The sequence below is a fragment of the Phocoena sinus genome, chromosome 20 (assembly GCF_008692025.1).
Source record: "Phocoena sinus isolate mPhoSin1 chromosome 20, mPhoSin1.pri, whole genome shotgun sequence".
Lineage (NCBI taxonomy): Eukaryota > Metazoa > Chordata > Mammalia > Artiodactyla > Phocoenidae > Phocoena > Phocoena sinus.
The window spans coordinates 10734243-10755365 of NC_045782.1; the positions used below are offsets into that span (position 1 = coordinate 10734243).

Sequence of the window (21123 nt, forward strand, 5' to 3'; positions counted from 1 at the left end):
CTCCCATCCCCCTGATCTCCACGGCTTTCCAGTGAGGCAGACACGACAATCCCCATTCTGCAGGAGAAAAAACAGGAGCACAAATTGATGTGACATCCTGAAGACTAAAGCCCCCGAGACTTCTTCCCACCGCACGTGAAAGTTTGCTAGTAGGAAACCCCGAGAGTGTCCAGGAGGGAAGCTGAGTGTCGCTTCCCCAGGACGAAGCAACCATACTTCGTGGTGTGTGCAGCCCTGGGGCAGCTGGACCAGAGGGAACCAGGAGCTGGGCAGAGCTGAGGATATGGGCGGGCAGCCTGGGAGACCCCTCACTTCTGGGGCCGGGAGAAACCCAGTTGGGACCATGGACTTTGGAGCCAGAATGCCTGAGTACAAATCTAGGCTCTTACCAGCTGTGTGCCCTGTGTCTCAGTTTCCTCATCTGGAATATGGGCATAATAATAGTAGCTACCTCACAGAGTGGTGATGAGGATAAATGAGCCCATATATACAAAGTGCTTAGGACAGGGCCTAGAACATGGTAAGTGCTATATAAGTGTTAGTAGTTTATTATTATTATTACTATTATCCAGGGTGCATCGGGGAGCACAGAGCCAGGGCCACAGCTGACACAATGGGGCTGGAGGCTGATGGGGACATCACCACCTCCACACTCCTGCCCTGCCCCCAAGTCCCTCCCTAAGCCCTGGCAGCCTCCCCAGCCTCACTGGGCTGGATGCCTGCTTGCAGTGTGATTACAGAATTAAACGCTGTGATTGCCACAAATTACCACAGCAAGGCTATAAATAAGTTGCAGGGAAGACATGAGGGTCCTGCCATCCCCTGGGTACCATGTCCTCCAGTATGAGGGGACTGCAACCTGCACCCTCACTGATTACACAGACTGAGAGCACCCGCATCCCTGATCTTCCTGTGGCCAGCTCCCTTGGGGCCCATGTGATGCCCTGGGCATCAAATCTGTGCTGCGTCCCGGCCACAAATGATGCTGAGGCAGCTCCTGGCTCAGTGGAGATGGGAGACCAGCAGGGTTGTCCTCAGCATCCCTCACCCCTTCCCTAGCCAAGGGGAAGAGTCTGGCCTCCCATGCTGTTTGAAGATGGAGACTTGCTTCCTTTTAATGCACAAAAGCCAGAAATGCTTTGCTCTGGAAGATGGAGGCGGGGAGACCTCGCCTGCCAGATCTGGATTCTGGCCCCTTGAGAGCTGACTAATAGGACCAGGGTTTCCCCATCTTCAGTCTTAGAAGAGGTCTCTGTAGACCAACAGAAAGGCAGCCTAGAACCCACCTGCCAGTACCTTGCCCACAAGGGTTCTGCTCTTCTAAGAACCAGACATTCCCACCACAATGACTGAGGCCACTGGCTCTGACTCACCCACAAGACACAACTCTTCCACTCTTCCACGCCTTTGCTCATGTTGAGCCCTCTGCCTGGGAAGCCCTTCCTCCCTCTGCAGACCAACAAACTCCTACCTAACCTACGAACCTGCTCAATCGTCACCACCTCTGGAAAGCTTCCTCAGATCTACTCAGGCAGAGATGGTTATCTCACAGGGTGCCAGTGGTCAGGACCTCGCATGACATTTTTGTGAAAACTTACTGCAAGTGAAGATCCCAGGGTACACATGACCTACGAGACATCTCTATGCTGTCAAACCCCCAGGGGAAATTGGGATCAGGGGAGCGTCATCCACCAGGAGGCACATTTCTTGAAAGTCCCCAGGGAAAGTGGTATCAGGGAACCTCTGGGAATTCTAGAGCATCCTGGCCAGGGCCTTATCACTCTGCCCCTAGAGGCTTCCCCAGAGCCTCTGGTGACAAGAGCTGCTGGCAGGGGTTCCTGGGTGGTGGGGAGCCACATTCCAGGGGCCCCAGGACCTCATTATCAGGCTGCCTGTTTCTTCCCACTTCCTGTTCATTTCTGTTTGCGTGGCGCTATTCAGGCTGGGTCCCGGCCGTGCCCAGATCTGGGGCGGGGTGAGCCCACAACTGTTTTTGTGACAATGTTTTTGTGACAAGCTCTGAGGCAGGCCAGCTACTGCAATGCCTGCTCCCAGCACCCCTGCCAGCTCTAGCACCAGGACCAGTGCCCCCCCTCCCAGCTCACCGTGGCGCCTCCTGCCACCTGAAGAATAGAGGCTATTTTTGCTTAATCACATCCTTGGAAAGGCACAAATCATGACCATCCCTTCTAATGACCGATGTGCTACACTCCTCTCAAGACACAAGCCAAGGTCGTCACCCACGCACTCAGCACCCTAAACAAAGCATCAGCCAGTTCGCCCAAAGACTCCATCTCCCTTGCCACCCGCCACTGGGACCCACAAGGAGTGGGTGCTTGGGGTGCCCCCGGGCTAAAGCTGACCCCTCAATCTTACCCGCCATTCTACCAGCCCTGGCAGTCGCCCCACCTCTCTTAGTCACTCCTGGGGTCAACTGAGCAGAGCTGGGCCCAGCTTGAGGCCACATGGTACGTCCCGAGACCTATCTGCAAAAGTATCTAATCCCTTAGAGCACACGGAAGCACACGCGTGGGAAAACACACACACACGTGTGTGTTGGCGTAAGCCCAACGGCTTGGCTATCTTGCTCTGATGTGAGATGCAAGGCATATACCTAGAAGTGTCTGGGAAGATCTAGAGCTTCATTCAGCTACAAACAGGAGGCTCAGATCACGGCCCCAATCCCCCAGGTAGACCCGCATGGAGAAGGACACACACACGGGAGACAGGCATGGACAGAGTCCTGGGATGGGAAATGAGTACCCTGGTCAGAGGGTGACCTCGGGCACCCTCCCCACGACCGCAAAATGAGGGGGTCAGACCTCATTCCCTCTTAGGAGTCAGGCAGTTGGAGATTCCATGAGTCCAAGCACGCTGTGTGAGCTCAAGCCTCCATACCCAGCAGAATTAGACTCTTAGACCCTAACGGGACCTGCAGGCATGATGGGTGAGTTGCTTTGAGGGATGCCAGAGGAAGGAAGAGGAACCAAGAAATGGCAGGTGGCAAATGTCACCTGGATTTTCAAAGTGGTTGATTCTATCTAGAGAGCTTCATGTCAATTTCCAGGCAAGACCTGTTGCAAATTAACGAGTGTTTGGGGACCCTTAGAAAAGGAAGCAATGGTCCCCCAGAGCCCTGATAGGCTCACTTGGACATCTCTGGCCAACCCCACCTCATTGCTTGTTGGGTAGGGTCACTGGGCTGGGAGCCCAAGGTAGCGCCAAGGGCTTAGGGCATCTGGGGAGGAGAGGACACTGGCAGAAAGACAAACAGGTTGGAACCCGCAGCTCTCAGAGCGGCTCAAGGAGCGCAGGTTCATGAATGGGGTCACGATGCGGACGGGACAGTGTGAAGCAAGGGAAAGAATGGGCCCGCGCTGGATGGTTTTAAAGCTTTTTTAAAACAGTGAAATCTTTTGCCCAGTGAAATTTTCCTTAGAAACCCAATTTGCAGAACAGGTGAAAGTGGACGGCTCTGACTGAAAAAGGTTGGGGGGCCCAGAGCCCCGCTTCCTTACCCCCCCCCACCCTTGACCTAGGCAGCCACTGAGGGCTCCAGAGGACAATTAAAAAGCCACCAACTTTGTTCACCAGCCAGACTCCAGGCCACCCTCCTCCACGGTGCCCCAGCCCCTGGCTTTATGCAAAAACGGCAATCTAGGTGGAGAGGGTGGAGGATGGGTTAGAGGCCTGATATTGGAAGAAAAGCACACTAAAATATTTATAAGTGGTTTCTCTGGATGGTGGAACAATGCGTGATTTTTTTAACTTTCTGCTTTTCTCTATTTTCCAATTTTTCTCTAGCAAACTCCTATTTCTTTTAGTTTACAACTATTTATGAATACATCCATTGAATGCACTACAAGCTTGTGTCGTGTTTACGATAAGAACATTTTCAACAAGCTACTAACCCTGACTCTGCTGAATGCAAACACTACAGAAAAAACAAAGTGAAATGCCCTGCCCTCTGGGAGCAGACAGCAAATGAGGAAATGCAAAAAGGAAATGACATGCTTATGGAAGGAAAGAACGAATGTGAAACACGATGAGTGAATCACCATCCTGCATTTGGGTTAAAAATCCAACTTGATATGACTTGCCAATTCCTCCTCCGTTGGTTATTGCCCAAACTTGTGTCTGGGCTGGAAGTACCAAGATGAATCAGATATATAGCAGGTGCCTTCAAGGATCTCTCAAGCCCCTAGGGTCACATGATCAAGGCCTACGTCATGTGACCCAGCCCAGTCACATGACCAAAGGCTGCAAACTGCCTGAGCCAGGGTAATGGGACCCCCAAAGGTAGTCAGCCTCTGAGGCTGCGCACACTAGAGACCATGGAATGAGGAGGGGACATCCCCGTCCTGCTCCCTGCAGCTCAGGTCACTTTGAGGGCACATCTGGAGCCCAATAACTTGGGCAGGAAAGCTGTGGAAGGGGGCCCAGCCTGGGGAAGAGCAGGCTCTATGGGACATTTGCTCCCTGCAAATCCCAGCTAGGGGAGCCGTGTTTGGGTCACAGGAGCAGAAGACACAGTCGGGATGAACGGGGGTGCGGATAGTTTCTGAAGAGTTCGGAATTTCAGCACAACTAAGGAGATGTTTACAATAGTACAAGAGTGACCCGTGCTGGCCCAGCGGCAGGGCATTCTCTCCCCTTCAGGAGGTTGTACAAGCAAGGAGTGTAAGTGGTCACTTAGCAGGGATGCTGGCAGGGGATGTTTATCCAGGGCTGTGGGATCTAGAGGCCAAGGCCCCTCCTATGACTCCTTAAGCCTTTCAGGGTCAGAAGCCAATCAAGTCAGCCTGGATTCATCTGGCTAATGAGGCCAAACCCCAGGGGCCAATTAGCCCCCCCCAGAGTTGCCTGTCCCCACCAAGTCCTGTCCCTTGCTAGGGTCTGGGCCCCAGATCCTGCCTCTTGAAAACATACTTTTGGCCACCCCAAGGGAGCTTGGGGATAGCTCCAAGGAGCCACTCCCCTTGGGGGAACCCAGTGTCCCCATCTTGGATCAGGCCCAGGGAAGGTTTCAGATATACAACCATAAGAACCTCTCCTGCCACTACACAGTGATGCTAGAAGGGCTTGGCGTCCCCTATCTGGTGACTCTGTAATAAATGCAGTCTTCCTCAGATGCGTCTTGAGTTTCTAGTCCTCACCCAGTGTCTCAGGCAAACTTCACATTCGTCCTGAGAGGACAGGGGTGCTCTGCCCATTTTACAGATGAGAAAACTGAGGCTCAGAGAGGTTAAGTGAAGGGGTGGGGATTTGAACCCAGGTCACCCGGCAAGGGCTCTTTCATCCTCCTGAAGCATCACCCCACAAAGGCGGGGGTTAAGAATGGGGTGTTCTTGTCAGTCTTTTAAATGTCTCCATACTGGCTCTGCCAGCAGAGCCATCCCTGGCAGGGAGGGAAAGGGGAAGAGAGGCGGTTATCAGGAGCAGAAGTCTGCCTGAAACCTTTGGGTCCTACCCACTAAGGAACCCCTGTCAAGCCTGCCCTGGCCCGGCTTGGAAGTCAGCACACAGAGGAACCCCGAAGCACACTCCCCGACGGTAATCCCCTCAAAATGAACATGGGCTCCAGAAAAGGAACGGGGCAGGGCCCCTAAACATATGAAAAGGTGCTCAGCCTTAGAAGCCTAAACTGCAGGAACGCTCACTGAAATCACTCTAAAACGCCTTTTTTTTCACCTTAGCAGTTATCAACACCCAGCCGCCCAGGGTGTGGGACAGCAACCTCTCCTCATTCATTGCGGGTGAAAGCGAAAACCAGTACAGCCTCCGTGGAGGGCAGTTTGGCAAGGTCACGCCACATACAGCATGCCCTTGACCCAGCAATTCCAAGTCCATGTGCAAAATGACATGGGTACAACACTAACCACTGCCACACTTCCTAAGATATAGACAAGACACAGAAAGCAACCTATGTGCCCATAAATAGGGGCCTGGTTCAGTAAACTAGGCCACCGTGAAATATGACACAACCGTTGCAAAGAATGGTGCCCTTCTGAATGTATTAGTGAAATACTCCGGGTATATTGTTATCTGAGAAAAGCAAGGTACAGCGTGGAAGGCACCAAATGCTCCCATCTGTGTGGGGTATATATAAAGATAGATATATAAATGAATATTTAGGGAGATGCTCATATATGCAGAGAATATCTCTGGAATGTTCTAGAAGAACCTAGTCACAATCATGGCTTCTGGGGAGAGGGAGGAACCCTCATCAGCTTCATTCCTTTAGAATTTTATAACATGTACATGTGCTATCTACTCAAGAGACAGATTAAAAATAAGAATTTTTTCAAAGGGCACACAGCAGGGTGATTAAAAGCCCTTTTGTCCCCAGGAGAAAGAGATTTGAGGAGACAGAGGTTCCCTGAGACTAAAAAGAGATTCCCCACCCTCTGCCCCAGGCTGAGGGGAGGAGACAGAACTAGGTGCGGTGTCCTCACAGCTTGGGGGACTCTCGCAAGTCCAGGAGGAGACAATGATTTTCACGGTCTAGCCACCCTGTGCCCCAAGGAGCCTGGCCCCTAGGCAGACCAGGACGGAAGGGAGTACCAGGCTGGGGCCCGGAGCTCCGCAGCATCCACGAGTGTGGATGGAGAGCTTCCTGCACACATTCGCATGAGCACACAGTTTCCCCACCAGGGTGGCGGGGAAGACCCCTGGGGGCTTTGGAACAAGGGCAGGAATATGAGGAAAAGGGAAACCCCTGGAATCACAGAGGGGGCCCAGTCCAGCTGGATGGGTATGCAGAGTCGAAATTACAAAGGGGCTTACAGAAAAATAAAGGAAAAGGTGGTTCGTTCACGTATAAGTCAGTGGACTGTGCAGTATGGTCTCCATTCGTCCCTCCAGATCCACCTCCACCATCCCCAGTGAGGCTCCCTCCCTGCCGGCTCACCACGGGCTATCCCTCTCCTGTCCCTGCCCAAGGCCAAGCTCCTGCACAGGTGGGGCAGGGACAGAGGGGGAGGCTCTCCACACAGCGCAGCGACCTTCAGGGCTGGGAGTGGCCCAGGGCATCGTCCTGTACCTGGCGGGTTTCCTTTGCCTGAGATTGAAGAAACCCCTGCTGGACTCTCCTCCAGTCAGGCTGCTCAAGAGCCTTCCTTTTCCTGCGAGAACCCCCAGCCAAATCATGACTAGACTCTAACTGCCCTACAAAAATCTTATCATGTCAGCCTACACTGTCCCTTCCTGCGGCTTCCCCATCCTGACCAAGGCCCGTGTGGTCTGCCCACGGGCCCGACTCTCCACTCACCTCTCCCACCAGTCGCCCCACCCTCTCTGAGCTCAACCACGTCGGCCTTTTTGACAGTTGTCAAGGATCCCATGTCCCTCTCGCCACAGGGCCTTTGCACATCCTGTTCCCTATGCCTGGACTCTTCCTCTCACCCTCTGTGCCCAGACAGTCCCTACAGAAACCTCAGTGTTCCTTACTCCTGGGGGCCTTCCCTTCTTACTCTCCTCCTCCCGAAAGCACCATGGCTTTCTGTGTCCTAGGACTAATCCTTATACTTTTAGTTTTGTGGTTATTTCATTTGTCTTCCCCTCCTCCAACCCCCAGATTGTAAGATCCTTAAAGGCTGGAACTGGATTTGTTTTTGTTCCATTTTATCCCCAGAGACTATTAAGGTGCTGGCATATAAAAGAAACTCATTAAATATTTTTCAAACAAGTGAATGAACTAATAATTTGTTCCTATTTTGTGCCCCTACACGTGTCAGAAGCTGCGCACGTCCCTGGCAATGCAGACGCGGCACAGACTCACACAGATGCACACGGAGCCTTGTGTAGATGACTGCATTGACGTTTGGACACACACACTAACGCACACACACAAATGCGCAGGCACACGTTTCCCTGTGCGCGCACACACACACGAACGGACCGTGCCAAACATAGGCATACACGCACGCACGCAAGAAAAGTGCTCCCAAGGCGGACGTCTGCCACCCTGAGCTCATTAAAGCCGCTAAACATAGCCCGTCTGCAGCTGTGCTCAGCAAGCTGCCCACACAGGCCAGGAAAAGACACCAGTTACCAGGCAGAGGAGTGGGGAGGCAAGCCGTGGGCAGGGGTTTGCTGGGGAGGCCATGGGGCCGAGGGCATGCGGGAGGGGTAGCCCCTTGGCGGCTGGTCTGGATCTTCAGAGCTGCTCCTCTGGTCCCTAATCCCAGACAGTGGGACGTGAGGCCAAGCCACACCCCCCAAGAAAGCATCCTCATCTTGCCCCTCTGCCTCTGTGGGACAACCGCACAGGTTTTTCTGACAGTTATTGGGGTCCAGGAGCCAAGCTCAGTCCAGGACCAGGGACTGGAGCCAGGATACAGCCTGGGACAAATCGGGCTCTGTGGGTGCCTAGGGTAGAGCTCAGTCTGGGATGAAGAATCAAGGGTCCTTCTGGGGCCAGGATTGGGACTCAGTCTGCACCATTGTCGAGGACGAGAGAAAGTTCAGAGACCCACTGCTCAGCCCGCTCTAACAAACAGGCATGGCCACGGGCAGACCCTCCCCACACTGGGGGCACCACTTGCTGCCCCCACCCCTGCATCTGAAGCCTGGCACTGGCCCTGAGAAAGCCATCTGACAACCACAAGTGTAAGTCACATGAGCAGGTCGAGTTGTACTCCACACACACTGGGTCCCACTCGGAGGGCCCAAGAGCAAGTCCTCCTGTCCTGGAATCTGCACCCTCCTCCCGCCCCCCAACACAACCAGGTGGACGCGAGGCAGAGAAAGTCTCTCCAGCCCCCCCGACACACACAGGTGGACGCGAGGCAGAGAAAGTCTCTCCAACCCCCCCGACACACACAGGTGGACGCGAGGCAGAGAAAGTCTCTCCAACCCCCCGACACACCCAGGTGGGCGCGAGGCAGAGAAAGTCTCTCCAACCCCCCGACACACCCAGGTGGACGCGAGGCAGAGAAAGTCTCTCCAACCCCCCGACACACACAGGTGCACATCCTGGACCCCAAGTTTCTGGGGAGCTCGTGGAGCTGGCTCTTGAAGGGGGTACCTGTGTGACACAGGGGACAATGGGGCACCTCCCCAGATACCTAGGGTGACCAGAAAGGAGAAACTTCAGGAAAATGGGAGCTTAGACATGGGACTGAGCTCTGGAGATGGAGGGGCAATGGAGACCTGTGTGTGAGCACCTTCCTTGGAAGGTTATTTACCCCTGGTCTTTACCTTCTCAATGGTGACACAGCTGTAATGATTGCAACCTTTCCCAGCATCCAGGTGGGCCGTGAAGGTCAGTGTGCAGTGCCCTACACGCTGTGAAGCTGCTGAGAGGGGAAGGGAGGGGGATGGAGAGAGAGAGGCAGCCACGGCCCTCCTGGGAGAGTCTGCTCCTCCCTGGAGATGGAGCCGGGGGACAGAGGAAGGAGAGTTTCTACACCCACTGAGCCGACAGCTGTGCCCTCAGCCTCCTCTGTGATGACAGTAGGTCCTGGCAGGGAGGGGCGGATCCAGCTCCCAGATCCAGGAAGCGATGAATGGAGTAGAGGGCAGAGGCCGACAGGGCTCGGTCCCAAGGGCATCACTCTGGAGCCCCAAGTCCTTCCTACCATCTGCTGTGGAGCGGGCTGCTAGCGCCCCCTCCACGGGGCTGGATGCACTGCTCGAGTTTTCCAACTAGCTTAAGAGAAAACTGTGCTTGGAGTCCTGCACGCTCCTTCTAGAAGGCGGTCTGGAAAGGAAGGGGAGGGCTGGTGGGGAAGGTGGGCAGGCAGGTCACCGCGGAGGCCCGTCTCATCCTTTACTGGAGAGGAATCACTAGAGGGCAGCAGGAGGCCATGAGGACAAGTCTGCCTCCCGCGGAAGGTTTCTCTCACACTCTGGAGGAAGAACCAAAGTGGGAGAGACCGGAGGCAGGGAGGCCAGCATGGGAGGATGGATCCATCCAGAAGAGAGAACATGGTGGCCTCGGCTGGAGGAGGGATGGGTTATGGAGTGGGTGGAGGCACGAGAGATCTGCTGGGGGTACAATGGATGCTCTCAGGGGTCTGATCTGACTCTGGAAGGTGGCAGAGAAGGGGAAGCTCAGAAGGACGCCCAGGTGTCTGGCGTGAGTTTGTGGAAAGTGGCGCCATTCACTTTGCACAGAAGAACAGGAGTGAGGTTCAGTGGGCAGGTAGTAAGCTCCCCGAGTCCTTACACCCAAGCACCACGGTCACGTGCCAGAAGTGCTCTGTAAACGTCGGCTCTGCTGTGGAGTAGCGTGAACACGGCAGAGCAGCCGGACGTGCAGGCAAAGGAAACCAGGAGACAGAGGCAGCGACGGAAACTCAGAGAGCGCCAGAATGTCAGAGCTAGAAGGGGCTCTACGCACAGACGGGCCAGGAGGCCGGCCACAGGCAGGAGCTGAGGCTGCACAGCAAGCTAGCTGGAGGGGTGGGGGGCCCAGGTCTCCTGCGCCCCGGTCCGAGCCCCTCTCTCCCCTCTGCCTCCACTGGCCCCCCCGTACTGGCTCCCTAGGCTTCCTCAGGTCTGGTTCCAAACGGCAAGCACAAGCCAGAGGCAGCAGGCTGTCAGCGCACCTGTGTAGCTGCAGGATGAAGGCTGGGCTGCCTGGGAGAGGAGAGAGGGTTCCAGGACACCCCCGGAGTGCCCCACCCACAGTCACTGCAGACGAGGCCTTACAATCCCATGCCTGCACGTGAGCTGGGAGGCCCTGGAAGACCCCTTTCCTGCACTCCCAACCCTTGTGGCCAGCTCAGGAGGGCTCCCTGGGGACTCAGACTGTGACAGTGACAACAGAGCCAGCCACAGGACCAGCAGAGCAGGGAAAAGACTGGGCTCTGTAAGATGCCGAGATTCACCCCCGCGCCTGCACCAGGTCTTCCAAGGCTCATCCAAAAGCCAACAATAAGCGAGAACCACGCAACGCTTCCTATCTGCGAGGTGCAGGCCTTGGCACCCACGTGCGTTACCTCTATGCCCTCAGCGACTGTCGAAGCAGACATTATGATCATCTTTCCACAACTGAGTAAACCGAGGCCCAGAGATGTTAGGTAACTTGCCCAAAGAAGCACAGAGAGTCAATGGAGGAACTGGGCCTCGAGCCCAGGCCTGACACCTTTAAAGCTCAGATGCTATAGCACCAGTCCCAGGATTTTCTGACTCCTGGTCCAGGGCAATTTTTACCACTTCCCACCTTGTTTTTAGTGAGGTTTTGAAAACCGAGTGGAAATATCAAATAAGATAACACGCACAGAGGTGTAACATAAACGGCGGAGCGCGTCATAAATGCCAGGCATTGCCATTATTCTGTTTTTATTCAGGGTCACAGACTTTTATTTTGCCAGTTTGGGATGACAAACACAAATCACCATCAACTACCACCGTCACTTCATAAAAGAAAAAGTACTTGAATGCCATAATGTGTAGACAGGGCCAAAGTGCGGAATAAGAAGCTGTTCTCTCAACTGAATGCATTCAACGTGATGCGTTACAGGAATGCCGTTTGTCTCGTTGTCAGAAATGTTGGGTTCGGGCTTGGCAATCACTGACCTCAATGACCCTTTCAGCTCTGAAATTCTTCCATGCATCTACTGTTATTCTTTACTACACAAGAATATCCTTAAGGAGAAGTGGGTGACAGCCAATCCTGGGTCCTCAGCTCCAACCACCTCCTTTATCTAACTCCCACACCCCAGGCCAATATCCCCCCACCTGCCCTAAATCACCCTGGGGCCACGTGCCCGACACCTAGAGACCGCCCCTGTGGCCCGGAGCCTGCGACATTATTCAATCCAGCCAGTCCTCAGCTGTCTCCCCTGCCCTGACATGCCTTTCCCACGGAAAACACAATCCAGGCTCTGGGCCAGGCTTGCCCCATGCACCTTTTGCCTGCCTCACCCCACCCCCCACCCCCCCCCCGACCAAACCTGGTGCTTCCCCCGTGGCCCCTGCCCTGGGGAAGTGTAAATAATAAAGTCTTCGGTCCATGGCTTTGATCTCTCCCATCTTCACTCAGTCACCTCTATAAATCAAAATCCCGTGGGTACATTTCAACACCCAGCCCCCCCTGCTGCTGAGCTTGGTTCCTCACATCCTGTAAGGACACAGGAGAGAGAACTGCCCCCCTCTCTGCACTGCCCCTCCCCTTGCCCGGTGCACTTATGGCCTGAGTCTTGTGGGGGGCACGCCCCTCTCAGAGACATTCATGGCGCCCAGCCCCTGAGGGGCTTCATCTATGAACTGCCACCAGACGTTTGAAGCATCGAAATCTTCTCCAAGGCCTGTGCACCTACTCAGGCCGTGGGAAGCTGGCGCTACAGGTACCCCTCCTGTTAGCTGACGGATGGAAGAGCTTGGAGGAAGAACTCAAGAAAGGCTTCAGCCTGGGGAGGGGGTGGGCAGAGTGGGCTGCAACCACAGACCAAAAGAGCAGGAGAGAGAAGGAAGGAAAGTTCTGAGCCCACCCTCCCCCAGATACACACATAGACCCCAGTCCCCAGCCCTGTTGGCCTCGTGCAGAACTCAATACTGCCAACAGCAAAGACGTCCAGCTCAGACAGTGCCCATCAAGTGCACCCCAAACCTCCAGGGAAGATGCCCTGAGGTCACTGTGCCAGAAACTGACATCTTTACCAAGTCTCTCCTGGGTCTAACCCTGTGCTCGGCCTCTTGAGAAAACACAGGCAGAAGGAAATCTGAGGCACCTGTATCATACGAAGGACACGAGGACTTGGGAGGTCCCGCTCTGCAGACAAGGCCTCTGAGCCATGGGACAGAAGGGTCATGACCCCTGGCACAGCCTCGGTTACCGTGTCACCAACTGTGGTTCCTGGAAGCTGTGTCACCCAAGATAGATGGTCTCAACGGCTCAGGAGGGCTTGCTCCCCTTGCCGGTGCCCCCCTCTGCCCACAGGCAGACCACGCACGAGGCTTTCCACGGTTCCACCTGCTCTGCTGCGCTCAGCCTCCTGGCCCATCAGCCTCAGGCCCCTCTCTCTGGCCCTGACCCCCGAGCTGCCCAGCGTGTAGGAAGTTGGGAACCCGTGAAGCTCAGCTCCTGGGGCAGAGAGTGGCCCCGGCCCTCCAATCCCGCACAGTAGTGAAGACCCTACCACCTGAGTGGATGAGGGATCCCCCGGCCCAAGGAGCCTGGACCCATCCAAGGTAAAGAAAAGACTCCTGGGGGCCAGGTTTAACTCACGTTGCTTCTCCTGGAGGATGCTGGATGTGCACGGCACGTTCGCTTCTCCTGCAGAAGAAGAGAAGAGAGGTGAGCAGACTCCGCATCACTGTCGGCCAGACCCTGGGAGGCCACTGTGGCCCCACTGGCCCCTCCTGTCCAGCTGCCCCTCCCAGAGCCAAGGGCTGGAGGTGAGCACCAGGGAAACCCCAGCCCCTCACGCCCTGCCCTGCCCCTGCCACACCCAGCTCTCGGCTCTTTATACCCTTTCTACACGACAAAGCCCGAGCCCTGATGCCACTGCCTGGGGAGGCGTGTCCTGGCCACCTTCTCGCCTCCGCCCACCTGCATAAAGCAGCCGCTTGTCTGGGGTGGCCCTTTTCTACACTTACTCTCATCTCTGAGGGTCACCGCCGCCCTGCAGACAACTGGAAATCTCCGCCTCTGGGCCAGCCTCTAGTCTCCTAAGTCCTTGACCCACGTCCCCCACCGCCTCCTGGACCTCAGCTCAGCAGGTAGCGCATGCGCACCAGGACCACAGAACTGCCCCTGTTCCCAAGTCCCCACCTCAGTGAAGGCACCACCTTCTCCCCAAGCCTGGGAATCACCCGTGACCCCTTTCCCTGCCTCGTCCCCACTTTCAGTCAGTCACAGAGTGCTGGGGCCATCTGCCTCATTCTCTCCTCCTTACTCTCTCCTTCTCCACCGGATTTGGACTCCCCAGTGGAAGGGGTTTCTGTGCTGTTCACTGGTGTGTTTCCAGGCCTAAAACAGTGCGTCTCAGTCAATAACTGTTGAATGAATAAATGAAACACAAACACATACACACACACACACACAAATACATACACACAAATACCCACAAACACATACACAAACACACACACACACACACACACACACACACACACCACTCCCCAAATACAGAACTCCATCCCGTCTCCCTGGACTATTGCAATAGCGCCTCCTTTTGATGAGAAGCTTTTTTCTATAATTATGAAAGTAACACAAGTTCCTTATGGAAAAGTTGAAAAAACACCAACCAGGAGAGAAAAGGGAAAAGATTCCTTATAATCCCATGACTGAGGGAAAACTACTGGTCCCCATTCTATGTCATTCCTTCCAGGCTTCTTTCCATAAACATGTTTTTGGGCCAAGTGAGATCATATCATCTCTCTGTGGGCAGGGATTATGTCATTTATCTCTGTACCCCCAACAAACAGATCAACGGTTGGCTCGTGGAAGGTATCATAGATGATAAGGAAGCGCAAAATACACTTTCTGTACTTCAAGTTGAAGCATGAATAAATAACTAAAGCTACGAAACCTCTGTAGACATCACTCCAACAGCTACAGGACATTCTATTGAAAGGATACATCATGGTTGACTTTTAAATTATCCTATTGGCAGAAAGTTTCAAAATTTCACCCTTATAATTACTGCTGCAAGGAACATCTTTGAGGCTGAAGCTCTTTCTGCCTGTTTTATGATTTCCTTAAAATACAGCCACAGAAGGAAAATTTTGGGTCAAAGGGTAAGAACATTTTTAAGGCTCGATGTTTATTGCCTGATTGCTTTCCAGAGAGGCGTATGTTCTGATTTACACACCCAGTCGCAGCAGAAGTAAGGGCTGCTCTTAACAGATGCTCACCTCCCCAGCATTTACATTGGTCTGTCAAATTTCTCTGCCTCTAGTTTCACCAGATTAATCTTTTGAAAACTGGCCTGCCCAGGCCACTCCCTTGCTCCAAGCCCTCCAGTGACTCGCCGTCATCAAATTCTCAGCCTGGCAAGCAAGCCTCTCTGTAAAGTGGCCCCTGCCCACGTCCCCAGCCTCTGCCCACCCCTTCCTGCCTCATCTCCACCGGCCAAATGACCTGCACACCATTAGGGCTCTTTCGTCTTTCTCTGTCGAACACGCTGTATCCTGTGGGCTGGGTGGAGAACCAACCCGAGGCCACCTCTTCCACGAAGACTTTGATCCTTCCTCAAAGGGCTCAATTCTCAGGACCTCTGTCCTCAAAGGTCAGCTCTGCATCCCAAGGGACTCACAGGGTCAGGTTCAGCAAAGGCCAGTTCCCTTCCATCGCGAATGCTCCCCTCGAGCCCACCCCACCTAACTGGAAGGCTCAGAAAGGGACCTAAGCCAAACCCCAGGAGCTAGAAAATTCTCTGTGGCCAGAGTGAGGCTGGAATCTGAGAAGTGGAATCCCCGGCCCTCAGCTGACCTCAGCCCACTGAGAGCCCAGTCAGTTAGCAGTTCTGTCTGAGCCCCCCAAAGATCTTCAGCCAGGGGAGCCCCTTGGCATCAGGAGTCCTAGCCCTGGCTCTGTGGCACCATGTTTTGGGCCTCAATTATACACATCTGTTCAATGGAAGGTCTCACTCTACTCTGTTGAAGGGTCCTCCAGCTCTGCCAGGACAGGAGTCCAGGGCCAGGGGCACAGCACAAAAGTGGCCAGACTGGAGTCTAGGGCATGGGCCAAGCAATGTAGAAGTCACGCCTCCAGCCATGAAAACTCTAGCTAGAGGCAGGATCCTGCTGCCCAGGTGGGACCCTCTCTCCTGACCCTGACCATGCCGGCAGAACCCACAGATACCAGGTCTGGTGTCCCCGGCTTCCTGAGCAAGTCTGAAGTCCCCCCAAAAATGTGTCCACAGCTTCCCCAAGAACCCCAGTTCTCCAAGGAAGGTTCCAGGGCACAGAGAGAAGCCAGCTCCAGGCCTCTGCCAGGGGCCTTGAATGCCCTTCCTCGTGCAAAGCTGCCAGTCCCTCCCCTGCAGACTCAAGGGAGGCTCCAGTGTAGGAAATGCCACCACCTCCCCGCCAACAATCCAGGGGCTGATGGGAGACTCCCTTCCAAGGGAATGAACCATCCCAGATGCCATGCACCGGAATCCATTGCCCTGTTTCTGCAGCCTCTTCCTGCTAGGGCTGCCTTCATGGCTCATGTCACCTGAATCCTAACCTATCTCCCTCCTCCATGGGATCAGGGCCTCTGGGCACTCTCAAAGGCAGGAGCAGGGAATGGAAAGGGCATAGACCTGGAGTCAGGAGGCTGAGATTCCCATCCAGGTTCCCATGGACTCGGACTCACTGTGTGACCTGAGGCAAGTCACTTTCCCTCTCTGGGCCTCATTCCCACAATCCAGTGTGGGCCAGTGCTATCTAAGGACCCTACAAGTACTGAAAGTCCTTGGTTGTACTGCATTTCGGTTAAACACCTGGACTCAAATCTTGGTAACCGTGTATGCTTGGACAAGTTACTTAACCTCTGCATGCCTCAGTCTTCTAATCTATAAAATGGGGACGGGGTGCTACCTACCTCAGAGGGTTATTGTGAATATCAAATGATTAATGCGTGTAAAGCCCTTAGCACACAGCCCAGCACACAGTAGCCGTTCAAGGTGTGAGGAGTGGTCTTACTGTTGCTTCATTTACTTATTTACTTTTAACAACTGGCTCAAGACCTCATCTCTTTTGTCACCATCACGACTCCTGGTGGAGTCAGGTAGAGAGACTCAATGGTTAGTGCTGGGTGCCAGCTCACAGTGCTCCCCGGGCCCAGGGGTCACGGCAGAGCCCGTGCTCCAGAGAGGCCCAGGTAGAGAACAGAGGCCTGGGCACCCTCGCAGAGTAGCCCCCCGACAGCATGACAAGGCGCCCGCAGACCGCTTCCCCGGGTGCCAGAGCAGCACTGATGCGGACAGAGCAAGGGAGATCCCACATCAGATGTCAGATGCGTAGGTCAGGACCAAACACGAGCATCCTGTCTGAGCGCCAGCTGAGTCCAGGGGGAAAGTCAGCTCCCGCCACCCAGCAGGACAGATGCCTCACATCGAGATGAAGACACTCACCTATAAAACCCCTTCTATTTATCTATCTGCCAAGCACTGTGCCATGGGGCCGTGGGGGACGCGGAGATGAAAAAGTCAAGGTGAGATGAGGGAGGAAGAAGGAGAGACTCGCTCTGACCGAGCGACCTGGGGAAGGTGCGGAGGTGCGGCAGAGCCACGACTTGTGAGCCTCGGGGCAAACAGCTTTGACAGGGAGAGGACCGAGCAGGACATTGCACGCAGCCAGCGAGACCCCGTCCGCAGCACGTGGACCCAAGGAAAGGCAGGTGCAGGGGAGCGGAGCCCGGGGCACATAAGACAACTGCAGCTTGGAGAGGCGGAGGGATTCACTAGCTCTTCCAAACCCGAGTCTCCCGCCATTTCTACTGTGCCCCAAACCAGCTACATAATGAGCAGGGCCTAGTGCAAAATGAAAAGGCCCTCGTTCAAAAAGCAAAAAAAAAAAAAAAAAAAAAAAAAAACAAAAAACCTGGGGATTCCCTGGCAGTCCAGTAGGTGGGACCCGTGCTTTCACTTCCAAGGGCACTGGTTTAATCCTGAGTCGGGAACTAAGATCCCACAAGCCATGAGGCCCAGCCAAAAAAAAAAAGAAAAGAAAAACTGCTAAAGGTACTAAAATACAGTTTTCCCCTTTGTCCTTTCCTGACCTGTCCTGGTGTTTTTTATTTGCTACTTAATGTGTGCTCCCTCATGCACAGGGATACCTGAGGGTTGAGTGTAGACACTCACAGGTGCCCGGGGGTGCCCGCTTCTCAATGTGGCACCCAGGCACATGGGCCATCAGCTACCAGAGTCCCCCTCCCGCCAGCTGCTGGACCCTGGCACCGTGCCATGACCGAGAGCAGGAAAGCTGGGCCATGCATCCACCCTTCCCCACTGCCTGCTGCCCCGACCCCCCGGGCAGGCAGGTGACCCCCAAGGGTACTGCAGCCTCAGCATCAAAACACTCTAGGTCCCTGGATGGGGTGGGTGAGAGGCCTGCCCTCTCTGAGTCACCCACCGAAGGCACCGCAGCTCTGCCAGCCCAGGGTGGGGACGGTTGCTCTGTACTGACACTGGGCTCCATGCCTCTGACCCCAACCGTCCCGGCACCCAGGCCCCTGCTTGGGGGAGGACAGTAGTCGTCTCCGGGCAGGTGAAGGGAGGAGGAAGCTGGGTGGCAGAGGGCAGGAGAGAGGGAGGCCAAGAGCCCATCCTGGGAGGCAGGGAGGGGGTGGGAGGCGGCCCGACGCGTGAACCAAGCTCCCAGCCCCAGCACACGCTCCACTGTCCCATCGAGCGGCACTTACAAAACACAGAGCTGAAGACAAAATCATTCAGAACTGAGATCATTAAACCCCAAGCCCCAGGCCTTTCAGAGCACTGGTCACAGCCCTGACTACCACACATACACCTCTGGTGTTTCTCTAGTACCTGCTCTGTGCCAGACCCTGGGGGAAGGGGAGGCGATGGGCCGGGTCTAGCCCATCACCTCCCTGTTCTCAGGCCAGGCCCTAGGAGCGACTCACCTAGACGGTTTACAAGATGCTGCTACCACGCAATACTTCATTACCAGAAAGGAAATAGGATTTGTAGCCCAGGCAGGATTTCAGTGGGCAATAATGCGAGCTGGGTCATTAAAGCTGGGGGTAGGGGGGAAGCAGGGGTGCAGAGGCGAAAAGAAGCCAGGAGGGAATGTCACTGAGAAGCTGGAATGCAGGACTCACACCGGTGTCACGTGGGTAGAAGGAAGAATGCTGGGGAGGCCAGAGCTGGCCCCGGCAGTGCAGGCTCAGGTGTGGAAACCAGAAAGGCTGTCCCTGGGCTGCAGAGCTTGGGGTTTGCCCAGTGTTTTCCCACCTGTTAGATCACTAAGATCTCACACCTGTTCGAGAAGGGTGGCTTCACAGAAGAGGAAGCTGAGGCTCAGAAGGATAACGTCACTTACCCAAGTTTATATCCGGTCCCTTTCCACGCCCTCACATCTGCTGGGGGCTCTTCCCATGACCTCTGCCCCCTATTGGGGGAGGGGCTTTCTAGAGCGGGGCTTCCTGGGATGGCTCAGGCAGTGTGGACAGTGCTTCCGGAAGTGGGGTGGGGGTGGGGGGGGGGGTCAGGGGCTGAGGAGTGGGGAGCAGGGGGAATGGGGAAGGGGTTGTTTGTAAGGGCTGCCGGGGAGAAGCATCCAGCCCCGCCGTCCCTCACAGCCACCAGCCGGCGAGCGCGGAGGAGTCCGCGGTGAAGCCGGCTTCCTGATTAGCAGGCTCCCGTGACGCGGGTGATTAACCAGATGTGCCGCTGCTTCAGCCACTGTCTAAATGAGACCTCACTTGGCCTACGCTTTCCAGGGCCCCTGGGCCCAACAGGGTCGCCTCGGCTGGGGCTTTCTTCAAATGCAGAAGCTACCAGCAACTCCCGCAAACACGACAGGCTACACAGGGAGGGCAGGGCCTCCGTCGCCCACCGATCCCGCCTGTCCCAACCTCACACCCCCGCGCATCTGAGCCCCATCGTGTCCTCCAAGAAGATGCTTCCACATCCCGCCCATGGTTTCCTGAGGGATTTTATATTTCCTCTTTCCAATCCCCTCCCAACAAACTGTGAGCTCCCCGAGAGCAAGAGAAGCAAAGTGCGTGGCCAAGAACAGAAACACTTTCACCAAACACCTGCAACAGGAGGATCGGGTGGCTGCTGAGGGAGCAATGCAGGCAGACGGGGCCTCGGGGAAGAAGGAATCGGGACTTCTCCTCCTGACATGCCAGAAAGGGTCTGGGCAGGCCCCGTGGAGCAGGAATGGGGGCAACTGAAGCCCTGTGATCTGCCAGGCTCTGGCCAGCCTGGTAACTCAGCCCACGCAGTGGGGCTGAGAAGGAAAGACCCGCACACTCCCCCCTGCTCAGGGTGCTCCCCACACGCTGAGCCTCTGCTGAGTTGCAAGGTCAAGATTCACCCTCATCACCTCTCACCCGGCCCATCACAACCCCCTCTACACTCATTCCCCGGTCCCTCCTATTATATTCTGCATCGGCTTCCAGAATGATCTCTCTAAAATGCAGCTCGTCCCTCCCGCTTAAACTGTTCTGTGGGTCCCCGGGGGCACCCCTGATGTTCAAGGCCTTCCCTTCAACTTCCCCACTCCTACCTCTTCTCCGAGATTCCCCCCACCCCCCTGGTCACCCCCCCCAGCCCAATGCCTAGCATCCCAACTTCAGTCAAGACGAACTCCGAGTAGCTCCCCAAATTTCCCTGCCTTCTCATACCTCCCTCCGGACCTTTGCACCTGCTGTTCCCTCTGCCTGCTGCACCCTCACGGGTCTGTCCAGAGCCCCGAAAGGCCTCCTTCATGCCTCACGTCTCAGCTCCGGCTCCGGGTCCTTCTCTGATCCCTCTGGACCTTGTTCCCACTCTTGTTAGAGTAATTAGCTCACTGGCCTGGAGCTGCCCCACCCCCAAGTCTGGGAGCCGGTCAATTCTGAGTCCATTTCTGAGTCATCAATGTGTCCCCAGCATTGACCGGCACAGGGTCTGACACAGAGTAAGTACCAGTACATGTGTCCTGAATGCATAAGGGAGGCAGGGAGGGAGGGCACGAATGCGTGATGAGCACCTCACTGCTTCGGGTTCAGAAAAGGAGGCAAAGCATCACCACCCAGAAAGGCACAGCTGTAAACAGACGAGTCAGCACTGCAGGGGCAGCCCACGTAAGCAGTGCGGAGCAAGAGGGAGGTGCTCTGGGAGAGGCTGGGCCAGTGGGGAGGCCCCCTGGGGAAGTGCACAGGATTACGAGAGCTGGAGAGGAAATCAGGGGAAAGGCGGGGGTGGGGGGGGTGGGGGGGGCGGGGGGAAGCAGGCAGAGCTCAAGTGGGCTTGAGAATCAGCAAGCAGCCCCTGGGCATTTGGCTGAAACCCAGCGTGAAGGTATATTCCAGAAGCCGTGAATATCAGAGTAGAGATAACCTGGACATCGCCAGATTTAGCAATGAGCTGACAGCCCCTGTGTAGCATCCCTCATGGTAGTCGTTCCAGGGCTGTTTGACTCCTGCAGGGATGGGGAACGTACTAACCCTAGACAATTATAATTGTTAGAAGGAAGGCTAGAACCAGGATGTCCTCACATGCCAGGCTGGGG

At 55.2% G+C, this 21123-nt stretch overlaps 1 protein-coding gene across 1 annotated transcript in view; it reads right to left on the reverse strand.

Annotated features, from left to right (window-relative positions):
• Positions 1–21123, reverse strand: part of PITPNM3 (PITPNM family member 3) — a 92520-nt gene that overhangs the window by 31225 nt on the left and 40172 nt on the right. Inside the window, 1 exon segment of the mRNA XM_032617816.1 lies at positions 13178–13225. Coding sequence (XP_032473707.1) covers positions 13178–13225 — 48 coding nt within the window.